Source organism: Pinus tabuliformis, chromosome 7, assembly GCF_031772625.1.
Source record: "Pinus tabuliformis cultivar Carrire ecotype Pingquan chromosome 7, CPIR1, whole genome shotgun sequence".
In the NCBI taxonomy this organism is placed as follows: Eukaryota; Viridiplantae; Streptophyta; class Pinopsida; order Pinales; family Pinaceae; genus Pinus; species Pinus tabuliformis.
Window position 1 is genome coordinate 435,600,251 of NC_142293.1, and position 24,850 is coordinate 435,625,100.

Consider the following 24,850-nt stretch of genomic DNA (forward strand, 5'->3'; position numbering starts at 1 on the left):
TCTAATCACCTCTTGTACTCATTTAATTTCTTGTGTATCGCTTATATTTCCAGTTTACATTATTATATGCTATTCCACTGTTATTTTATCACTTCTGGGTTATTATATCATTTGCACATATTTGGTTGGAGTTTTTGCTGGGGTTTGAGGAATATTTTGGGTTAGGAATATTACATCACTGGACTACAGGGGGAGGAATAATTCAGCTACTGAGAGAACTAATCCAGCTCTCAATCTACAAGATATAAGGGTCTTTTCACACATAGCTGATCAGATGAACACTACCATTTTTGCACAGGGTTGGAAATCAGTCCAACAGCTCAACATTCCTCCTCAATGGCACCAAACATGGCAAGATTATAGAAATTCTCTGAGTGAATCTCACATCAGGATTAAGGAGGGACCTGATGAACTTGTTTGGTGTCTAGCGGAGAACAAAGTACATAACCCAAAGGATGGCTACCTCGGTCTCATATCGCACAAACAACCTGAGCAGGCTCTTGAGTGGTGGAATAGCATATGGAAGCTTGGTTATCCCCTGAGAAAGAAACTTTTCTTTTGGTGTGTTCTCAGTAACAAGGTTACCACAAGGAAATCCCTTTCACATCATGCCTGCCAAGGCCCTCACTAGTGTGTCTTATGTAAACAATCATCAGAATCGACTGAACATTTATTTCTTCATTGTGAAATTCTGAACAATCTTTGGCAGATTGTCTTCTCCCCAATTCAACTGCCTCGTAAATGGGAGGGTGAAAACATTTTCCACGCCTGGGAAATTTGGAGTAATTTGAATCGAGGAACAAAGCAGTTATGCCTCCCTCTCCTCATATGCTGGCACATCTAGCTGGCTCAAAATCAGATTACTTTTTAAAACATTGTAGCTAGATGGTTGCATATCTCAACCCAGATCATATCTTCTTTCCATGAACTTCCCGAGCCCATCAGACCTCGGCCTAGGAGACCACATGCCCCCATGCCCATAGACAAAAATACACCTTAGGCTTTCTTTGACAGTGTTGCACAAAACCAAGGATGTGGAGTTGGATTTACTCTATACCTTACTGAACAACACTACTTTAAGGTTAAGATGGGGCTTGGAAACGGGACAAATAATTATGCAAAACTTATCACACTTCGTCATTTGCTGCACTTCTCACTTGGTCATGATTGCATGGATCTAAATATTTATGGAGACTCAAAAATCATTGTAAATTGGTTCAATAATATTATTGTTTGTCATGCACACACTCTCAGTAATATTTTGGATGAAGTGAACATGTTCAAAGCTCAGTTTAATTCTATTTCTTGTCAACACATTTACAGGGAACATAACTGCAGTGCTGATGGGCTTTCCAAGGAGGCCACGCTACTTCCCCGAGGACAGTGGATGATACAGGAACAAAGGGGTACAAATGAGTACTGATACTATCACAGGCCATATACTGATCAGACACATCATAGGACAGAGAGTCCCTAATTTTGTTTTTTTTTTTTATCATCCATAAACTATACATATGTATATATTTTCAGTATGTTTATTTCATAGCTTATAGTAAGGACATCACCCTGCGTGGTGAATGTTTTATATTGTAGATATCATATATGTTTTTAAATTATCAGACTCTTTATGAACAACATGTGTGCCGTAAAGCAAGAAAGATATATGCACCATTTTTTATAAATCAAAGCTCCATTTTTTACTATGGATCACAGAGATGGCCAAGGGCCAACGAAGCATATGCTGAAAGGCATCTACTACATGTAATTTTTAAAATATAATGAAAGATTACGATTTTTCCAGTGGAAAAAAAATTTGAGATCCCCGGGCTTGGTGGAGATTCCAAGGTAGTGTAACATTAGTTGTAGACTAGTGTTGAGTGTACATGTGTTGCATGTAGTCATATGATTAATGTAAGAAATTGCACAATTAAATTTGAGGAATTTCCTAAATAATAGGGACCTAATTCCTCAAGGAACAACACAAGGAAATAAGAGCTCAAGCTGAGGACAAAATTGATGAGGTTTGGGTGTGGGGCCTTCAGTGAGTAGAGAGATAGGCTATGCACTTACAGGGTGTGCTCAGTTGAGAAAATAAATTGTAATACATCTCTATTCATTTGATTAATGCAAGTAGGAATTGGGGTTTTTAGTATATTTCTTTCCCTAGATAAAAATACTTGTTGCATGTGTGTTATTTCTTCTTGCATGTTTCAGATTTTTGTTCTAACTTGTGAATTAATGTCTACAGAGAAGTAGAGTAGGTTTGTGTCTTGTGTTTTTGATTAAAACTTCATGAGAAATTGCAAATATATTGCCTAATTTCTACATGGTATTAAAGAAGGATTCACATTAGAGTAGGAAATTCAAAGTTTTTTCTCAGAGGTTTGAATTTCAAGATCAGTGTAGCAGGATTTCTTAAAAGCTGAGAAGATGGCCTTCAATGGACTAAGGCTAGAATATGCCTTGGAAGCCACCTCGAATTTTGTTTCATAGAAGGACCACATGGAGGAAGTATTGGATGACAACGGATTGCTTGAATATGTCAAGACATATTTTCCAAGACCAACAACAACTAATGTTTAGGACCTTGCACAATGGAAGAAATATGTGGCCAAGGTGAGGATAATAATATTGGAGGGACCACAATATCATATCATCTCGAATCTCCACGAAAAAGAAACTTTGTTCGCGACGTAGAAAGAACTGACAAAATTGTTCAAGAATAATAGTGACCACGGGAAGCTGGCACTAAGGGATAAACTTCAGAGTATCAAGATGCAAAAGAATGACACTATACCATAGTATCTGAGTAGGTTCACATAATGTTGTTATGAACTGGGTGGGGTTAGTGTTACTACCCCTAAAGATGACTTGGTAAGCCTAGCCCTTATGGGCCTTCCGAAGAGTTGGAATAACTACCAAGATTTGATGAATGGGGAGGGGAAACTACCAAATTTGGAGAACTTATGGTCCGATTTTGTACATGATGAAATAAGGAGAAATACTAGAGATGGGACTTCATCCAAGGGCAAGGAGGAAGAAAAATCTACATTGGTTAGAAAGGAAAAGAAGAAAAAAGGGAAGAAATCCCAATCCAAACCAGAAGTCTGAAATGTTGGGTTTAACAAAACTCTGAACAGGTTATTCCAAATTAAAAAAAAAAAAAATACAATTTGGATGATGTTAACTTGTGTGACATGACTTCTGTCACCCAGTTTACTGAGTAAATTCAAGTTGGAGGAGTTAAAGTTTAGTTAAGCATGTGTGGTTTCTAATTTGTAGCAATAAAGTTAACTTATCTAAGTCTATCTTCAATTAAACTAGTTCCAACTATTAGAGAAACTAGTGGAGGGTCAAGTTGTGTAGTGGGACTTTATTCAAACTCAGTGATCATCCAGTTAACTGGTCAATCAACCTAAAGTAGCTAGTGTATGCATAGACTTCGACTTACCCAGGATTGGTGGAGATTCTAAGGTACTGTAACATGAGTTGTAGACTAGTCTTTTGTGTACGGGTGTTGCCTGCCATAAGATGACCAACCTAAGGAATTGCGCGATTCAATTTGAGGATTTTCCTAAATAATAGGGGCCTAATTTCTCAATGAACAATGCAAGGAAATAGGAGCTCAAGTTGAGAAATTTTTGACTAAGTCTAGGTCAGAGCCTTTAGTTAGCAGAGAGATAGGTTATGCATGTGTAAGGTGTGCTCAATTAAGAAAATAAATTGTAATACATCTTTATTCATTTTATTAATGCAAGTAGGCATTAGGGTTTTTAGCATATTCTTTCCCTAAATAAAAATACTTATTACATGTGTGTTATTTCTTCCTGCATGTTTGAGAATTTTGTTCTAAATTGTGAATTAATGTCCATAGAGTAGTAGAGTAGGTTTGTGTCTTATGATTTTGATTAAAAATTCATGAGAAGTTGCAAATATACAACTTAATTACTATATGAATATTAGTGAATAACAAAATTCTAAACCAAGGCATTCAACAAGGTATTGATTTTATTGGTGGAAAATCCACAATGTTGTATGTAGAATTATAGTAGCAAACATGAGCACCACTGAGGGGCATGGAAGTGAAAACCAACTACTTGTGACTGTGTATCCTGAATAAAAAAGATAAATTAAAGAATATAGCAAGGTATCCATGTCATTAGTGCAAATTCAACCGATGGAATTGCATAGCAAATTTTAGTGATGAATATGCACCATGAGGGGATTGAAGTCCAACATTTCTCCTGGATATTAGTCATTAACCGTTGAAACATTCAATAATGTACCCATATAATTGATATAAACTCAACGAATGTTGTTGTATTTGAAGTTATAGAGCTACACAAGAACCATGGGTATGATCAAATTAAAGAGAAAATACCGATGGATATGGGTTCTTAACCAAACTATTGAAGTATAATATTTATCAAGATAGCCTCATCATTTGTACTAAATTAAATCTTGGAGTCATATGTGGAGTTGTAACAATGCACTAACATTGTCACGTGATAAAATATAAGACCAACTACTAAAGGATAAGGGTCCTTAACTAATCCACGAGTGGATTACTTTTTAACAGAATTGGTCCTTAACCATTGGTTTTCAACATCTCAAATAGAAGCATATAATAATTATCTAATATTTGTCAAATATCTTTTATTATCAACAACACTCTTAAGGCCTAGCATGGCAATAATATTTCCTTCTTACTTCAATATCCAAATTAATATTACTCTTAATACCTTCTCAAATTATACCATGAACTATCCAAGTTAAAATAGTTCCAATAATAACAACGCATACCTCTTTTACCATGGTAATTCGCAAAAAATGTTTTCAAAATCATCTTCAACAACAGAATGCACTAAATAAAAAAGGGTCCTTGGTTGTTCCACCTTACTCTAGTTTTTGTATAAAATACTCATTAGGCAATGCATAATTCCACCACACTCACGTGCATTGATTTGATAACCTTGTCATCTAAATTGATTCATACATATATGGATAAAAGTCCTTTGTAGTAAGGAGATAATGTTTTAGCATTTTATGTGAGTACTTTTAGATTTTCATTGAGAATATGTAATATTCTTGATTTGTTTCAGAAGCTTTATGTCTTACGAAAGTATCTATTGGATTATCCTATACACAATGTAAAAATGTTCAATATATCACCAAAGTTTATTTTTTTATATTTCAAGTATTTTATTTGTTGTGAAAAATGGTTCTTTCATATCTCCCTAACTTTTGATTTTTTTTCCACCATATCTACTCGCTATACCTTTGATTCTAATCGCTTAGCTATCCAGAAATTGACTCCACTTTTTAGCTAGGTTTGACAAAGAGGTTTGGCACTACCTTCTAGCTATCCAATTTTTTACTCCACTTCCTTTTTGGCTAGTGTTGACAAATAGATTTATCACCACCTCAAGATAAGCTCCTTTCCTTAACATATGAAGCACCAAAGTACTAGTAGCATATGTATCAATAATTTTAGAGGATGTATATTATAATCACCTGAATTAATTTCAATTTTTATTGGGGATTCTTTGTTTTTTCTCCCTTAGTATGCATCCCATGTAATGGGAAAGCCCCGCCCAACAACAAAAGAGTGAACTCGACAACTCCTCAAGCATCAACAGTTATGACGATTCGAATACCGCACAACATAAATCTTCATTTAACAGCAAAGCAGATCTCCTAGACCAAACTTCTTCTCCGACTATCTTCAAAAGGATGAACACAATGGATTGTGAAGCTAAGACACCAATGTCCCAATAACCAAAAGAGATGAAGGAGATGCAAGATAAAGAAAGTTGGAAGACCTTAGAGAAGAAAAGAAAGCTACAACACCAATCTCGCCAAGAAAGACGAGGAGCCAAACAATTAGAAACTAAGAAAATCATACATTTGATAGACCAATTTGGTCTCAGTGTACGTTAACCACCATCATCAATTGTCATTTGTTATTGCTAATTAAACTTACATTTATATTACAAGCCCTAAAATCCAAAGAAATAATGTACAACCTTATGAATGCATCACTATGAAGATTTAACACTATACAAAACCATATTATTCTAATGGTTCTATTATGCCAAAAATAAGAGGGTGAACCAAAAAAACAAAATGAATTAATATTAAGTTTTAAATAGATTAGCTTAAAACAAGAACTAATGAATGAGAATAAGATTTACTTAGGTGTGATCAAACACAATTTAAGAATTGTTTTCTAATGAATTGGAGCACATTTTGGGAACCCTTAATTAATACTCTTGCAATATAGTTTCCAATTCAACATTTCACCATGATTCCTACATAAAGCTACATGTTTGTAAGCATTAGTTTTTTTTCTAGAACTAAACGTGAAGGTGGATTTCTAGGATGTCAAACAAAAAGTTAAAGGGTAATAGTTAAAATCTCCAAATAAACCTATGCTAATACCATAATACAATTATATATAATCTTATTAACAAAGAAACCCTTTCATAATTTGGTTTAGAATCAACTTGTGTCATCACTTATTGTCAATTACACCTTGAGAATAAGAAAGAGTACACTAGAATTCTCTAATTATATGTGCCGTGGAAAACAATAGAATACATTATTTATAATATATTTCTTAGTATGAGGTGAATAATGGTAAGATGAAATGCTAGAACTTGGTATCTCTTTCTCAAACTCTTCTTTATCTTCTAGCTTCCTTTTACAACAAATGCCCATATTGGACCCATCAAATTCCCTCAAAAATACAAATTTTTTTAGTGTAGTTGAGATTAGTATCTTCATAATAGGAGAAACCATAGATTTGTAATTCCAATATTGAAAATATCTCCCAACCCATCCTTTGAGTTTCTACCATACTCACTTCCCATTACTAGGGTTTGAGACTTCTTAATTACACAAATTTTTGGATCCTACAAGTCATAGGGTGGCATGCATGCTCTTGCATGTTGGGGGCAATTTGTGCCCTCTTAACATAAATGTACATCATGTCTAAAGGTGGTGTGATCAACCACGAAGGCACCTTCATTAAGACCCTTAACACCCCGATTAGGGAAATGAAGTGTGTACTTGTTTACACTTCAATTAAAATACATGTTTTTTGAAAATTCTCATCATGGAAGAGATGGATGGATCTAAACTTTTAAATTGAAACTAAACATGTGTTTCAAATTTGATCATTGATGGTGGGAAAAGGAAGGTAAAAGTATTTAGGACATAATTTAACCAAACAATAATTTCCATGGTACTTTTGGATATTGTGATGGATCGAATTAACCTTTGTACCATGGAGTCTTTCATCATGATCTCAAATATAGAAATTTGAGAAATTCTATGAGGCATCCAAACTCAATTTTGGCAACTTGTAGATATGGGTATTTAACCAAAATATGAGCCTAACACATTAAAAAAGGTACTCACATCATTTGTATAGATTCAACTCATGCAATTATAACAATGCATTAACACTATGAGTTAGATTGAACTTAAACAAAAATACATGTGAATATTAGTAAATAACAAAATTTTAAACCAAGTCATTCAATAAGGTACCCACTACCTATCGATATGGGTTCTTGACCAAACTATTGAACTATACTATTTAGCAAGGTACCCACAACATTTGTACCAAATCAACTCTTGGAGTTGTATGTGGATTTGTAACAATCCACTAACATTGTTAAGTGATAAAATGTAAGATCAACTACTGAAGGATAAGGGTCCTTAACGAAAATCCCAAACTATAGCTTTTGCTAAGGTACCCACATCAACACTCAAAATTCAACCCATGGAGCTATATGTGTAGTTGTAATGACGCATGAAAACCATGACATGATTACTAAGTCCTAAAGATATGGGTCCTTTTAACCAAAATCCTAGTTCAAGGCATTTGACAAAGCACCTATGGCATTTGTTGAAATTCAGCCATGGAGTTGTATTTTGAATTGTAACAAAACATAGGTACCATGGGTGGATCAAACTCAAGGCCAGCTCCCTCCAGGCATTGGTCCTTAACCAATGTATCCAATAATTGTCATTCATAAAAATAACCCATGAAGTTGTATTGATGTAAAAGCACCAAAAAACAATATATTTATGACCAACTCCCTAACTCGTGGATATGATCCCTTAATAAAAATATCAAACTAAACAATCAACATAATACCCACATCATTTAAACATATTCAACCTATAAAATTATATGTGAAATAGTAACAATGTCATATGAAAAAAAAAAACTAAAAGTCAACTTTGTATAAATACAAATCTTTAATGAAAATTTTAATTAATACATTTTAAAAAATACCCATATTATCCATAAAAATTCAATCATAAAAATCAACTCTATATAAATACAAATCTTTAATAAATTTCTTAAATTAATACATTTAAAAAAATATCCCTATTATCAATAAAAATTCAATCATAAAATTATATGTAAAATTTAGCAATATATAAAATTTTCCATTTAAAAAAAATCCAATTCAAAATCAAGCATATATAAATATAAAATTTTAACTATAATTTAAGCAATAATTTTATGATTCCAAAGGAATCAAAACCGAGATTGGGTTGGGAACCATGAGTGGAGCATAGGGAAGTACCCCACCAAATCTACAATGAACGATGTAACGTTGATTTAGTCGGCCGATCTTTGTCCGAAATGATTAATTAATTTCAACGTATGAGTATTTATTTATTGTAATCCGATGCCTCTAATTTCACTTACATCGCGTTTGTCGTTCACTGAATACATAGTGTTAGCCAAGGAAAAGCCTGTAGATAATTTTAAATTGTCTGTCAATTTTTTTTTTCATTTAGCTGGTGTCTGTTCAAGGTTTTTAAGCTTTCCACACTTCTGGAACGAGACGATGGAAGCAAGAGGTATAGGCAGAGGCGGTGGGAGAAGATTTTCCCAACCAGAAAGTGGTGGTGGGCCGAGAGTTTCCAATGCAGAGAGTGGTTTGGCGATTAAAGATGAAGAAAAAGTAAAATTCAATTCCAGGAAATTCAGAGTTTATGATAAAATCTCCCTGCCGAACAAAGTCTCCCCGCTTATGAAAATTGCAGAATTGGAAACTGCAATTAACAACCTTCACAAACCTACAACTGAAGGTGTCCAACAAGAAGCAGATTTAATTAAGCAATACAAGTGCAAGGTAACAGAAGTTGCTCTTAAAAAGCAGAACGAAATGCTACAGAAGGAGTTAGAGAGTACCAAGTGCTTGTTGGAAAAGCAAAATCAAAGAGCTGAAAAATCTATGGCCGAAAATGTTAGACTTAACAAACAAGTTGAAGAGCTGAGCATAAAATTTGGAAAGATACAGGAAACCCATGATAAAATATTGCATGAAAAGGAAGAACAGAAGATGGAGTTCGAATCATTACACGCAGATTTAGAAGATCAACTTTCATCACTTGCTGCTGCAAAAAAGTTTCTGGAAGAAAAAACGAAGTCCTTACAATGTGAAGTTTCATCAATCGCAGCTGCAAAATTGTCTCTGGAAAAAGAAACGAACTCTTTACAAAGTGAAGTTTCATCGCTTGCCGCTGCAAAAATGTCTCTAGAAAAGGAAAAGAACTCCTTACAAAGTGAAATGGATAGAAGATTTTTGGCTTCAGAAGAAGAAAAGATAAATCTCAAGGCCACAGTGGGAGAGTTGGAAACAGCTCTAGATTCTGCAAGAAAGGATCTCGAATCTTCCAGGGCTGTGGAAGCGAAGAAAGAGGGCCAGATATTTGATTTACGACATCAGCTGGTTGATTTACGAAATGAGCTTTTGGATAATGCAGAGGCCAACACGGGCCTCAAGCAAAAAAACAATTCTTTGACGATCGAAATGAACAAATGTACAGAAGAAAATGGGCATCTTCGAGAGAGGATTAGGGAATTGGAAAGTGCCCTGAATTGCCTGAAAAAGGATCTTGAATCTAAAGATGTTGAGATTCTAGAGTTGAGAGAACGTCAAAAGCGAAAAGCAAATGTGGTGAGTGACAGGAAATCACCATTGAATGTTGCGAGTGAATGTAAAACGCAACGGAAGTCGACGTGTGAAAGGCGAGGATGTAAGCAAGTGGTTAAAGAGTGATCACCAAAGTCGGTGGCTGCAAAGCCAGCACCAAATTCTGGACGGTGAGAAGGCTGTGTTTTCAGAATGAGGAGTTTTTTGATTCATCTCAAGATAAAAGTCAATGAGTAAGATAATAGAAGTCTCATTTTCAAGATTACAGATGAAGTTTCGTTGAAACATTATATTATTAATATAGTTTTATGTTAAATCAGGATCCTATATGAATGGATAGGGATTTAATTTAGTCAATGGTAAATGTTGTGAAGTAGATATTATTGAAATGTTTTCTCTAGTTATTTATTTTTTTTATTTTTTAAAATTTTATCTTAGTTAATATAAATAAAATTAATTTTGATGAAGGATATATAAGTTTACATATCATACTCATCATATTAAAATGTAGAATAAATCTCTAGAGTGGAATAATAGTAAAATTTGAAATTTAAATTTTCTAAAAACACAAATAATAAAAATCAAATCTAATCTTTGTTTTATAACCAAATAACATTAATATTTAGATAAATTAAATTAAATTAAAATTATATACCTTTCAATTTTCTAAAAAAAATAAATATTAAAAATCAAATCTTTGTTTTATATTTAAATAACATTAATATTTAAACAAATGAAGTTAAATTAAAATTATATACCCTTTCAGCATAGCATTTTATGATTTACCATAATTTTTAATTCTAATGGTATCACATGTTTTTTTAAATCTTAATTTTCGTTGCTTGAAGTATAGTCACATTAGTAATAAACTTCACATTTGTTTCTGTATTAAGAAAATGGACACATGGTGATAGTGGTCACCACAAATCCGGTGACTAAGAGGAAATGCGGATAGAAATGTGCATGTGATTAACCCAAGTCCAACACCTACATATAAGTTTGTTCCTCTAATTCCTCCATTTACACTTAATAAATATTATATAAATTTTAAAGAAATGTAATTTTCGCCGTGTTGGAAATCCTAATTACAATCAACCAAGAAACCCCACTATAGGGTCACAAGAGAATACAAACATGGATGTAAATCCCAATTCAAAAACACATATTACTAATTATTTAAATGAATTAAGAATATAACCCCACAATAGGGTCACAAGAGAATACAAACATGGCTGTAAATCCCAATTCAAAAACACATATTACTAACTGTTTAAATGAATTAATTACTAACTATTTAAATGAATTAATAATATTAATTAAAGGGATTAAGGACAAGGAAATCAACCTAACTCTCATTAGCCACATCCCTTGAGAGTGTAAGTTGTTTCTCAAGTTTCAAACAAATCCCTTGATATGAACAAGTTCAGAAATTTGGCAAGATACATTGATCCAGTACGATTCGTGTCAGGCGTTTCTTAAGTGTAAAACCAATCCCTTGGTTAAGGGGAAAGCTCGAAGACTTACCGATTTGGAGGGGAGGGGATTTGTATCTCTATTTTTTAGAGTGTAAAATTAATTTATTGATTTTAACAAATTTAGAGGTAGATATAATTTTTTCGGATTAATCACATCATTTGATCAACTTTTCGAACTTATTAAGACCATTTGATTGAAAAATTATTAATATGATTCATTCAGAAAACAAATGCAGATGAAAGCTTCCAGATTTGGCAAGATTCATGCGAATCCCATCCTTTATGTAGTACAAAGCCAATCCATTAACTTTATATTATTGCTTTAAACAGTTTTAAGTCAGTACAAAATTTTGAAACCTGATATCAACACAAAAGTTTCCTTGAACTTAACAAGAAGAAGTTTGGTGGCAGGATCCATCGATTACAGAAGCTTGATGTTAACACATAAGCTTCAAGCTTTGGCAGGATTCATACAAGTTCTTTCTGCTGTGGAAACCTAAACTTTAAAGCAATTTAATACAATACACGTGCAAAAATTTACTATCAAAAAGGAGGAAAAACTTCTTGCAAAGATCAATACCCATTGTAATAAACGTGAAAATCCGATTTTTCCACACAACCAAGTTAACTCGACAACATTAGCAATTCATCCCAGAAAATCAGCAGGGGCAAAGATAAATTAAAAGCTCCACTCACAATAAAATTGCTTTCATCTCTATTTCTGCGCATTCTAATCAAGCCTAAGGCATCCCTCCACGTTGAAGTTTGAGCACGCTTTAGCTTCTCTCTCCCACATTAGTCATTGATATTCGTGACAGTGACCACAAATGCATAAATTTGGAGAAAGATATGCGAAAATAAGACACCATTAGATTCAATACATAGAAGCTCAATGCAGATGGAGCTCTTCTCTGCAGTTTGCAAAGTAGTAGATAGAAATACATAATGTATATATTCGACTTATAACATGCCAATTTCTTGCATTGTTTGCTATTCTTTTATATTTATCGTACCAGAGAAAATCCAAAACCCAACGAATTGAGACAAAGCTTTCACATTTTCTATCAAAGCAAATGCAATGCAACATATAAATATATAGAATATGAAATTGAAATTATTCCAAGCTTTTGCAGTCTTAGCCACAAATGAATCCAGGTATTCATGAACACCATCACAATAGATAAATAGTCCAACTAAGCTATACAACCTTTTATATTTATATTCAATGGTGGCACAGATTCTCAGGCAGGAGAACCCATGAGAAATAGTAGCAGGATTCAGCCAAAATCCATAACAGAAAGAGGCGATGAGAACCCGAAAACCGACAGAAACGCATGTAGAGGCAATAAAAGCTAGTCAGAGTCATTATATATGTTATATTCTGCCAACACAGCCTGACAAGCAGGGTCGTTTGTGGTAGATCTGAAGGCAAAAGGCCCAGTCTTTCTTTCGTCCGAATTGATCCCATTGTTGTGAGTTAGGTAAACTGGACCTCGGCTGCTATCAGTTTTAAGGTTGCATGAGGTTGGGCTGCTCACTGTAAATGCCTCACAGGCTTCGTGCTCGTGCTCACCCTTAACAGCGATACTAAAAAGGCCATCGTTGTCGGTGTGCTGTTCATTATAGAACAATCTCTTACCAGCAGGATCCTTGCACTCAACAGCTACAGTGGCACCTGCACAGCACTCATACTCAAAATATCAGAACCAATCGTAGGGCTGCCCTGTGCATTCTATGCTTCAGACAGAAACCCGCATTTCTCTCAAAAACAAGAGTGTAGAAAAGGAAAGCAATGTGAACACAATAGCAAAAGGGAAGAATAGATCTATTCAGAAAAGCACAAATAGCATTCCACATGGAGAATCTTAAAACCAGATCTATTCTTCAGCACCAGATCTATTATTTAAGAAAATGCAGTCGCCCAAATGAAAACAATCTAAAAAAACTGCAAAACAAATTGTAAAACTATCCAAGATGGGTGTTTGCTGACTTACCAGAGATGGCAGGTGAAATCCTGGTGGGGAATCCAGCAGCACAGTTATCGCAGTAAACCTTGCCCGTAACATAAAAGTTATGGCCAGCATGAGCATTGACAACACCCAACAAGGCAAAAAGGGCGATCAAGCCACATAAAGCGGATAGCTTTGCCATTGTTCAGATACCCACTGGTTGGATTAGGAAGGCAAGAAGCAACAGCACTGGTATGTATGAATGATTCTTGGTCTGAGTGTGGAAGAGCGAAGAGAACGGTGTAATATATATATATATATATATATATATATATATCGGTTTTGACCCCAACATGTAAAACGGTGATTATGAACAAATTTTCCAAGTAAGATATAACTGTCACAGTGTCCCTGCCCCGCGTGAGCCTGGCTGTAAACATCTTTTTTTGGAGTTATAAACATAAATTTTTGGATCTTACAAGTCGTATGGTGGCCTGTTCCGCGTGAACCTAGCTGTAAACATTTTTTTCGGAGCCATAAACATAAATTTTTGGATCTTACAAGTCATATGGTGGCATGCATGCTCTTGCATGTTGGGGTGAGTTATGCCCTATTAACATAAATGTCTATCATGTTAGCCATAAACATAAATTTTTGGATCTTACAAGTCATATGGTGGCATCCATGCTCTTGCATGTTGGGGTGAGTAGTGACCTCTTAACATAAACGTATATCATGTCTGAAGGTGGTCCGCCTGAGCTTGGCTGTAAACATCTTTTTTCCCATCCATAAACATAAATTTTTGGATCTTACAAGCCATAGGGTGGCATGCATGTTCTTGCATGTTGGGGGCGAGTTATGCCTTCTTAGTATAAATGTCTATCATGTCTAAGGGTGGTGGACTCAACTCTGAAGGGACCCTCATTAAAACCATTAACACTTCTATAAGGAAATGAAGTGTGTACTTGTTGACACTTTAATTAAAATACATTTTTTTTTTTAATTTTTATCATGAGAGAGATGGATGGATCTAACTTTTTAAATTGAAACTAAACATGTGCTTCAAATTTGATCATTGATGGTGGGAAAAGGAAGGTGAAATTATTTAGGACATAAGGTAACCAAATAATAATTTCCATGGTACTACTAGATAATGTGATGGATTGAATTAACTTTGTACAATAGAGTATTTCATCATGATCTCAAATATAGAAATTTGAGAAATTCAATGAGGTAACCGAACTCAATTTTGGCTACTTGCGGATATGGGTCTTTAACCAAAATTTGAGTCTAACACATTAAAAAATGTACTCACATCATTTGTATAAATTCAACTTGTGGAGTTATAACAATGTGTTGGCAGCATGAGTTAGATTGAATTTAAAGAAAAATACATACGAATATTAATAGATAAAAAAATGTTAAACCAAAGCATTCAACAAGGTATTGATTCAATTGGTGGAAATTCAACCTACAAAGTTGTATGTAGAATTGTAGCAGCAAACATGAGCACCACTGAGGGGGATGGAACTAAAATCCAAGTACTTGCGACTATGGATCCTAATTAAAAATGCTAAATTAAAGCATATGGCAAGGTATCCATGTCATTAATGCAACTTCAACCGATCGAGTTGCATATTATATTTTAGTGATGTATATGCACCATGAGGGGATTGAACTCCAACATTTCTCATGGATATGGGTCATTAACCATTGAAACATTGATACAACCGTCCCATCACTAATATAAATTTAGCCAATCTTTTTGTATTTGACGTTATGGAGATGCACAAGAACCATGGGGGTGATCAAACTAAAGAGCAACTACCTATGGATATGGGTTCTTAACCAAACTATTGAACTATAGTATTTAGCAAGGTAGCCACATCATTTGTACTAAAATAGCTCTTGTAGTTGTATGTCGAGTTGTAACAATACGCTAACATTGTCAAGTGATAAAATGTAAGACCAACTACTAAAGGATAAGGGTCCCTAACTAAAATCCCAAACTATAGCTTTTTCTCAGGTACCCACATTAATACTCGAAATTCAAGCCATGGAGCTATATGTGTAGTTGTAATGACGCATGAACACCATGACATGATTACTAAGTCCTAAATATATGTGTCATTTTAACCAAAATCCTAGTTCAAGGCATTTGACAAGGTACCTGTGTCATTTGTCGAAATTTAGCCATGGAGTTGTATGTTGAATTGTAACAATGCATAGGTACCATAGGTGGATCAAACTCAAGGCCAACTCCCTCCAGGTATGCGTCCTTAACCAATGTATCCAACATTTTTCATTCATATAAATCAACCATGGAGTTGTATTGATGTAGAAGCACCAAAAGGGGATCAAATTTATGACCAACTCATTGAATCCTTGTGGATATGATCCCTTAATCAAAATATCAAGCTAGAAATCAACGAAGTACGCATATCATTCACACAAATTCAACCCATAAAATTTTATGTAAAATAATAACAATGCCACATTACCATGAAAAAATAACTTAGAGAATATCCACGATCTATTAATACTGAAACTTTCTATTAAGAAATTGTACCTTGGTTTTCCGTCATTGTTGACTGGTGGTCTTCTTTCCTTTCATCTAATGTTGCATTGATCCTTGGAATGTTGCAGGCAATATCATTAACAGTTGAAGTTTCTTGCAGATTATTCACTATCTCCCTTTTGTTTACTAGATTTTGTGGACACTCTCCACAAGTGATTCTCACTGCATCCCTAGCATTTAACTCGTAGTATGGTTGCTTCTGCAACATTTTTGAGCTGAGAGGCTCATTCTACAACCCAGTATGAAGGAAATTTGTAATGTCCATGCTCAACTTGGAGTTGACACATGTAATAAAATTAAAATATTATCTAAATAGAAAAACAATGTTGGCAATAATAATAATAAAAAAGAATATACTACGCATTTTTAATTAGTTGTCCATATGACCTAATATAATTTCATGTAAAGTAATTAGAAGTAAAAAAAATATGTGAATAAGATGTTTAAACCTTATACTTTTCAATAATATTTTAACACATTATTTAAATAAATTATTTGAAGATTTATGTTAACTAACTTATGTGAATACACATTTATTTTTTGCACTGTAAAATAAGTTTTCACATGAATAAATTTGATCCCTCTCGGCTCATGTTAGATCCACGCTTAAGATTGATCTATGCTAGTTATTCCCCATTCTAGCTCCTTGTGTCATTTTTTGTCCAAAATTCCTTGGCTGATTTTTTGAAATACGTAACTAGGTTTGATCTTCATAATAACACATGTAATGATGATTTTATGTATTCAATGAAAAGAGAAAAATAAAATTATTATTATTGTTCTTGAGGATTTGATTTCATGCTCAAGGAAAATCTTTTTTAGGTCAAGCTCCCATTGAGAGATTTTAGGATTTGTCATTGACTCTATAAAGTTAAAAGAATCATTGTCATGTATGAATAACCCTTCTTGGGCATGTTATATATTGCAAGAAAATTATTTTAGTCAAATTAGAGTCAAAATACCCTCCAAGACCATGTCAAACATGCAAGCATTAATTCAGCCTAAGGACATGTCAAGTCAGCCTAATAAGAGGCTCGAGGAAGCATATATATAGGGCGCTCGACCTCATTTGGAGAAACTTCACTCTCACACTCAATTTAAATGATAAGTACATGAAGAATTGCAAAGAAGATGAAGACAAGGAAGGAAGAAAAGTTGAGCTAATTTCGATTTGTTTTTGGGCTACTTCTGCTCACATTTGCAAAGGAATTAGGGCACATATTGTTACAGTGAATCCGATTTGCATAAGTGAAGTTACATCTCCAAGAAGAGTTGTTTTGGAAGGCGAGTTCTCTAGCAGAGAGAATCTAACCAAGAGAAGAAAAGAAGTTGTAGTTTTTGGGCAAGTCGAAGTTGCAGTTGTAGAGTAGGTTGAAGTTGTTGGAAGGAGAATCTATTCAAAGAGCAAGCATTGACCTAGTCTTGAAGGGGTCCTTGGTCAAAGGTTTAGATATTGGAATTCATCAATTGAAGATTCTATAAGAAGAATAATTCTAGTGGGTTTTCCTCTCAAGTTGGAGAGGTTTAGACCCTGGTTGATCGCCTACATCTTGTGTCCTTTGTCTCATTATTCTTTATGGTTTGGTAGTTGTTTGATGAAGAAAACACTAATAAGTAAAGAGTAATCTAATTAAGAAAAGTAAAAATACATCACAAGCAATTATCATTTCTAAAGAAATCGTGTCATCTCTATGTCCTAAATTTCTCAACATGGTATCATATCTAAGGTAAAAAGACAAGGAAGGGAAACTTAATAAGGGACACTCAAACACTTAAGGACCTATTGTAGCGGCTACAAGCACCCTGCAAAATTTTTCCTTAGCTTCATTTTGGAGCCTCCCTTCCAATTTTCACAGTAGCTTGCCTTGCTTCATCAAGTTCACAAGCCTAAGTGTTTTTCTTGCACAAAGGCAACATGTCGATCACAGCTTGATGCATTCCCCTCAGAGGTTGTTCACCCAAACTTGGTCTAGCTGCAAACTGAGTACCTTCCCCAAAAATATTACACATTTCTGGAGGGAAACCAACCATCCCTCCAAAAATTTCGTAATCCTGCCTCGCAGCCTATTGGGCTCCAAGATTACACAATCCTACCAGTCGTCACTTCCAACAGGAATTGCGCAATTTTCCCCAACAGGGCTGCTCAACTCAGAATTTTCACAAATATGGGAAGAAATCACCTTCTCTGCCCAGAGATTACACAAACCTCCTCAGAAACCATCCCAACTCCAAGCTAGAAATGTGCATTTCCTTCCACCAGTCGAGCAGTCTCTTTCATGTGAAGCTGAGTTGATCGATTCCCTCTGGGACCGAGCAAAACTGCCTTGCATGCATGGGTTGCTTCTCCCAAGGCATCAGGCAAAGGCATCCCTTGCTTCAGGGATGTATTTTTAGTATTTGGAGGTTACATGCAAGGATCAGTTCAAAAACCTCCCATGAAGTGTCGCTTTCCCTAGATTTTTTTCACGCGTGTCACAACCTCGATGTTATCAAAACTTATCAACCGTATTCTGCAGAGATCATTCCTCACATCTACCTTGCAGCTCTGACATCCCACATCACATCTAGGGGCAGCCAACACATTCAACTCAGTTGTTTTGGGGTAAGCCTGCTTCCCATGCCTTCTGTTGTATTTATCTCGCTTTTTGTGTTTTCACTTGTATGAGTATTGTTTGCTTGTTTTCCTAACACCATTTTAGTTTTCATCAACATCTCACTGTTGTCACATGCATGAAACTATTTTTCGTGAACAGTTGCTGATTCGGCGACTCGCCTCACCCACATGCATGTTGTTTCATTTCCTAAATTTGTGATTCACCATTTTCATGCATGATCATACACTTTCAGTTGCCCGTCGACAAGTCTGGCCAACCTCATCCGAACTCTGCCTCACCAGGACAGAATTGCGCGATCCTAAGAGGGAAGGCTCTGCCTTCCTCTCTAGAAATGTGCATTTCTGCCCAGCGGCTATTCCCCAGGCCTGCTTTGCGCAATCCTGAGGAACAGTGCATGCTGGACAAGAAAATTGCGCTATGTAGTCACTCATCTTGCAACCATTTCCAGCTGAGATTGCACATTGTGCAATCCCAACAATCAGGCACCAAACTGGACTATGCATTGCGCAGTTCTAGTAGTCAGTCAATTTCCCAGGAGCCGAGACTATGCTTTGTGAAGTCTTGGCAATCGGTCTCCCGACGTCCCGACCGAAATTGTGCAATCATCATGATTAGTCACAGAGGTATGTTGCAAGCCATTTCTCAAGTTCAGTTCAGTTTTTGACTTACAAATTGCTTTCCATGAGTTTTTCCATGCCTCTAGGTATTGCACGTGCTCATCTTCCTCTCAGCAATGCAGGTACAATAGTTTCCAAGAGAGCAGAGTTGAAGACACCTTTCAGAGCACACGTGGAGATGTATTCGATCAAATTTCTATGAGCTTACTACTCACGAAGATATCATATTCTTCGTAGACAACAACATCAATACATCACAGCAAGAATCATTATGAACAGTAGCGGAAGGCAGCATACCGAACGCAGCGAATACAACAAACGCAATGGATGCAATGAATGCAAAAGGAAGGTTGTTGACAACACATAGGTGGAACGAAGTTACAAGATCAAGTAGATCCAGTGATAATGAAAGAAACTTTGGAGACACAGGCTATGAGGTGACGGTGTGACATGAATATCGCGTGAAGAAAAAGAATGGAATATAGAAGGAGCTTCATGTGCTGAAGTAGCAACTCAGGAAGAACATGAAACTGCACAAACACACGAATGAGTTGCTGTAGGAACATGAACAACAGTGGGTGCAACGTGCACTCATGGATGAAACTACACCCTTACAAGTTAAAGATCCATCCCAGTAGCTAACACGGAGCAAACATGGTGATCAATGTCATTGATTGCATCCAATGGATTCAGCAGCATGCATGTCATTTCAGGCATGCATCCAATCCAACCCATTCAACACACTCACCAAGGCGAAGACAAGAAGCAAGTCCAACCGTAGCTGAACATGTACTTCGGCAAGTTGATGCACATGACAACCAACACGCACTTGAATATCAGCACAGACACTATGCATCAGTGTTTTGTTGGTTTAGCCACACCCAAGAAGAGCATGTGCATGTTAGCAAACGAGTTGGATGAAGGAGTCGAACCAATGCACCGGTTGCAATGGAGACAAGAGTTCGCTTCAGTAAGATGTCACCATGAGGTGCATGTACACCATCACAGATGAACAAGCTTGGCATCAGCTCACAACCTTCACCATCACAAGCATGTCAAAGAGTTAGTCTCATCACAATGGACCGAGTGTCAGTGATGTCTTGCAAAGCTTTCTCAAGCCATGTTGTCTCACATGAGTACATCGGCATTGTAATGTTGAGCCGTGTAAATTGTAAGTCAAGTGTCAATAGTTGGATGTAACAATCATAGAGTAGGTGAAGAGTCATGAGGGTAGTTGAACGACCACAAAGGGGAATGTCAAGGGTCACCCCACCCTTTGCTATAAATAGTCCCCCATAACTCATTGTATAGGCTTTTGGTTAGCCAAGCTTCTAATAAGACTATCTTGGAAAGAGCATGGACAATATTGTAACACACCTTGGCTTCTCCACTGCACGGAGCTAGTTCATATATTTGGAGGAGCAGGCAGATGTGGTTGTAATGTTCCATTGTTGGGGCTAACAGGTTTACATGGATGTGTTGTATGATTGGAACTTACACTTCCTTATATAATAAGAGCCAACACGTTTTCACACATGTATTGTATTTGTTGTAAGACTGATATTTAATGCTTGTAATGCATGTTTATTTAACCTCTGTTCTACATTTGAACTGTTTCATTTGTTGTAATGCATAATATATTAATGGAAATTTGTTGTATATGTTGTTAATGTTGTCCCGCGATTCGATCGTAATTGATTTCCCTCGAGAAATCTTCCGACACTACTCTTTTTTTACACTACTAAAGGAACGCCTCACTATCGCTCGGGAACATCAAAGTGGTCCTACTCTATCTACCGTTTTGAGATTGAGTTATAGTAGTATTCGTTTCCAACTCTTATACGCTATTGAACAAGAGGGATAGCTTTTCTACAAGAAGAAGGGTGCCTACCTGCTACCATTAAGACTACTACCTACTAGATATATCAATGCTAGTATCATCTACTCTTATAAACCACATACTATTATATATATAACCTATAAACACAGGAGGATAGCACTATACTCGGTACCTGTCTGTTTAAGGGATCGCAGGAACAACATTTCTATGGCAAGCATAGCATAATGGATATCTTATAGACTCCATAGGAGGATATTCCCGCACTAATGGAAGGGGCAATGCATTCTTATACCTCGTCTTACCTACTCCTCTACACTACTAATGATTTCTTCCACCTTTTCTGACCACTGGATAATGCAAGGAGGATATTTGCAGTAATGCACAAGTTGATTTATAAGGTGCTGCATAGTAATTTACACATTTTATGATTATGTAGCAACTCAATCTCATGTGTACAGGGATTTCTGTTTGAAATCGGGGATAGTTTCTAGTCAAAGTGTAAGATCGCTTTGAACATAGACGTCAACACCCCAGGGTTTTTGGTCCCTAACAGCAAAAAATAGAAGCATTGAAATCGAATGGAGTGGCGAACACCATGAAACCAAGTTGTGGACCTGGCTTGTCAACTGCTCTGCCAGACATCAAACAGACCTTTCATATGAAGCTCGTTGTAACAACCATTGCACTCGTTTGGATTGATCCGTGAGTGTTGTACATGTTATCTTACCTTATATGTTGTGACTACCACATCCATGTGGACTGCTCCACTGGAAGTTGTGTATGTCCTATGTGTTGTGTGTTCCTAGACAAGTTGGGACTGGTCCCTTTCAACCTGGAACTCACCTTCACCCTCATCTCAACCTACCTTTGTTAGAACCTCTCATACACCATCCTTGACTCACTGCAGTGGTTACACCCTTTCTATTGACACAGTTATCTTACCTTCCTTTGTGTGACATCACAGTCAAGGAATTACCTTACGACCCACTACTGGGACTCCTACACCAAGTAGTCTGAGGTCTAATTGGGACTTCTCACCAGGGAGATCCCCTTGACACGTTGGCAGATCCAACACCATCAACATTTTGGTGCTAGAAAGAGGGCCAGATAACAAGATGAGTCCTCACATCTTTTTTGAATCTCTACACATCTACCATGACTCACTACCGAGTTGTTGTTTTGGAATGTATGTCTTATGGAAACGATTTCATCATCTCGAAAAGGCTCTCAGATAACTTTTCTCATAAAACATTTGATGGTGGAGGCTATGCAGCCTTGGTAAGGCACACAGTTGGTGTTGTACGCTCATGCAAAAGACATGGATTCTTTAAATAATACATGAGAGACGCGTTGTTCATCTACACACTTCAAGGGAACCCAATGCATTGGTGTGCCATGCTACCCAACAAATATATTCATTATCTTTCTCACCTGGTTGCAAAGATAGACTGTGCTTTCAATCACTATGACCGTAAAGCACTCAACAAAGAAATTATCAATTTACGAAAACCACCTGATGAATCTGTTGAATAGTTTCGCACACACTTTTGTAATCTTGCATACTGATTCCCGGAAGATGATATTGATTGGGAATTTCTTGAGGGAAGATTTGAGTATCTTCTTCACATATCCGAACCCCGCTCAGCACACTTTAGTGATGGAGCTACGCAATCACAGGTGGGCACAGTTGTTGTCACAAGTGATTGTCCACCTTCACCTCATCAAATAGCTCCACCACCATGGAGTGATGTGGGAGATCATGCACACACCTCAGTTGAATTGTCACATCCTCCCACCCCACTTTCTTTTGAGAACTGTGCAAATTTTTTTTCTGAGCCTATTGGTTGTCACATGGACTCTTTCTCTTGACCTCCTTCCTCGTGTTATGTTGATCCTCTGGATTGTACTCTCTTGTCTTCCTCCACTCTAGACTCCTCACCTGTTGTGAACAAGGATCAAGCTATTGGCGAAGTTGGTGTTATGCAGCTAACATGTGCCATCATTCATGATGAGTGTGTGTGGCAATCTAAAGAAGATCCCATGGTGAAGGATAACTCCCTTCCAGTCACACCTCATCCACTTCATCTTGACATCCCTTGTGATTCTACCACTCCTGATTTCTCCTTTGAAAACTAATTTCCGGATGCTTTTACTTCTGATGATTCACAACACACCTCAGATGTCAGTGTGTCATTACAATGCAAAGAGGACACATCTTCCTCGGAAAATCTATTCAATATGTCATTTATCTTTCTTGAAAACACAGAGGGTGAACATCTTTGCTTCTCATCTACCCCTCTGCCTGATTCATCAAATCATGACGATGTCGACAAACGTCCTGAATTTTTTTATCTTGGTTGTTGTGATCTATTCACTTTCTTATTCGATCACAAAGTTGATTCAACTATTGCTAATCTATCCAAGACACTAGTCTATGATGATCTATCTATCCATGAGGTCAAAACCCCCCATACTGTCAAGGCACTTTAGCCTGAGCTAATGGTTGTGTCAGGCCCTCGCTATCATAAGGTTGGTCTCACTTCTAATCAAGAAATTGTTGAAACACTCAAAGCTCCTCATCACTCTTTGCTTTTCACTAAAGATCAACCAAACACTCAGATTTCGCTTCCTCCACTTGAACTACACAATTCCATCACTCAATCATTGCAGGAATCTTACACAGCAAGCACACATGCACAACAAAAATAGTATTCCTTTCTCATGTTTGCTTGCATGTCATAGTCAAGAGAATGCATACACTCAACATCTGCACGCAGTGTAGCACAACATCATGGGAGCACCACAGAATGCATGTCATGCACAATCACTCATCTTTGTTCTGTGGTCACTTGTAAGCTCGGAGTGTGTTTGTCATCACTATTAAATCTTTCTTGTTTGATGGTTTGCACAACTGTCTTGTTCACGATCCTTACCTTCACCAACATGGCTCAACTAATGCACTGGTGGCTACATTGGAAGTATCACTTCACGTGAGATGACCCATGCACTATTAGCTTAGGAGTAGGAGTAGTGTTTTCTTTTGAGTTGTTTTCTTACTTGATTTGTTTGTTTGTTTGTTTGTTTTCTTGTTTGCTTACTTACTTTTCTTTCTATTTTTCTTTTGCTCCTCATTTTCTTTGTTGTTTGTTAGTTCGCTTGTTTCATTTCGTAGGATAGTTTCGCATGAAACCATGTATGAATCTTGAAGCAAGCTTGGTAAAGTACAAGAGGCCATGTGCTACTATCACTACTTGGTTATTTGTCATCCTCCCTTTATATGAAGAACTTGTTACTTTCATTCCATGATACGTCGATGGAAAATACATATTGTTCGAAGTGAACCTTGGTGAAAAAACAATGCTTGCACGCTAACTAGTGTCACCTACTCTAGTTGATTGTTTTTGGGTTAACTCTTGTAAGCTCAGTAAAGTAGAGTAAGGTGAGGGGGAAAACCTTAACAAGCATGCCAGAGGTATAATAAACTACTTCTCTATAGGAACAACCTTTTCTACTCTCAATAAGTCGGGATCCATCTTCCATGTCTGAAATGAATAAGTGCTATGCACAGTTACAAAGATGAAAATGAAAAGAATGAAAAAGTGAAAAAAGTTTGAAAAAAATGAAAATGAATAAGGCGAAAGAAGAGAAAGGCTTCCTGCGTAGCAATCGCCAGGGTACTGAATAGGCCCGCTGGCAGTGGAGCCATGCTTGTGTTCCTATGTGACTCTGTCGGGGTACTGTGCAGGCCTGTTGGCAGTGGAGCAACACCAAAGATGAAACCAAGACTCTAACGAATATACTTCTTGTGCAC

At 36.4% G+C, this 24,850-nt stretch overlaps 1 protein-coding gene across 1 annotated transcript; it reads right to left on the reverse strand.

The window, feature by feature from the left end:
* Positions 1–12,514: 12,514 nt before the first annotated feature.
* LOC149247829 (major pollen allergen Lol p 11-like) lies at positions 12,515–13,686 on the reverse strand. Its single transcript, XM_089455943.1, has 2 exons — positions 13,435–13,686; positions 12,515–13,115 (listed from the first exon to the last, which is right to left on the reverse strand). Exons 1-2 carry the CDS (start codon positions 13,589–13,591, stop codon positions 12,793–12,795), a joined length of 480 nt encoding a protein of 159 aa, XP_089312069.1. The 5' UTR covers positions 13,592–13,686; the 3' UTR covers positions 12,515–12,792.
* Positions 13,687–24,850: the final 11,164 nt, after the last annotated feature.

Coding starts and splice junctions, on each gene's coding strand:
- LOC149247829 (XM_089455943.1), bottom strand. CDS start 13,591: ATGGCAAAGCTATCCGCTTTATGTGGCTTGATCGCCCTTTTTGCCTTG. Junction 13,116..13,434: donor GATTTCACCTGCCATCTCTG/GTAAGTCAGCAA, acceptor AGTGCTGTGCAG/GTGCCACTGTAGCTGTTGAG.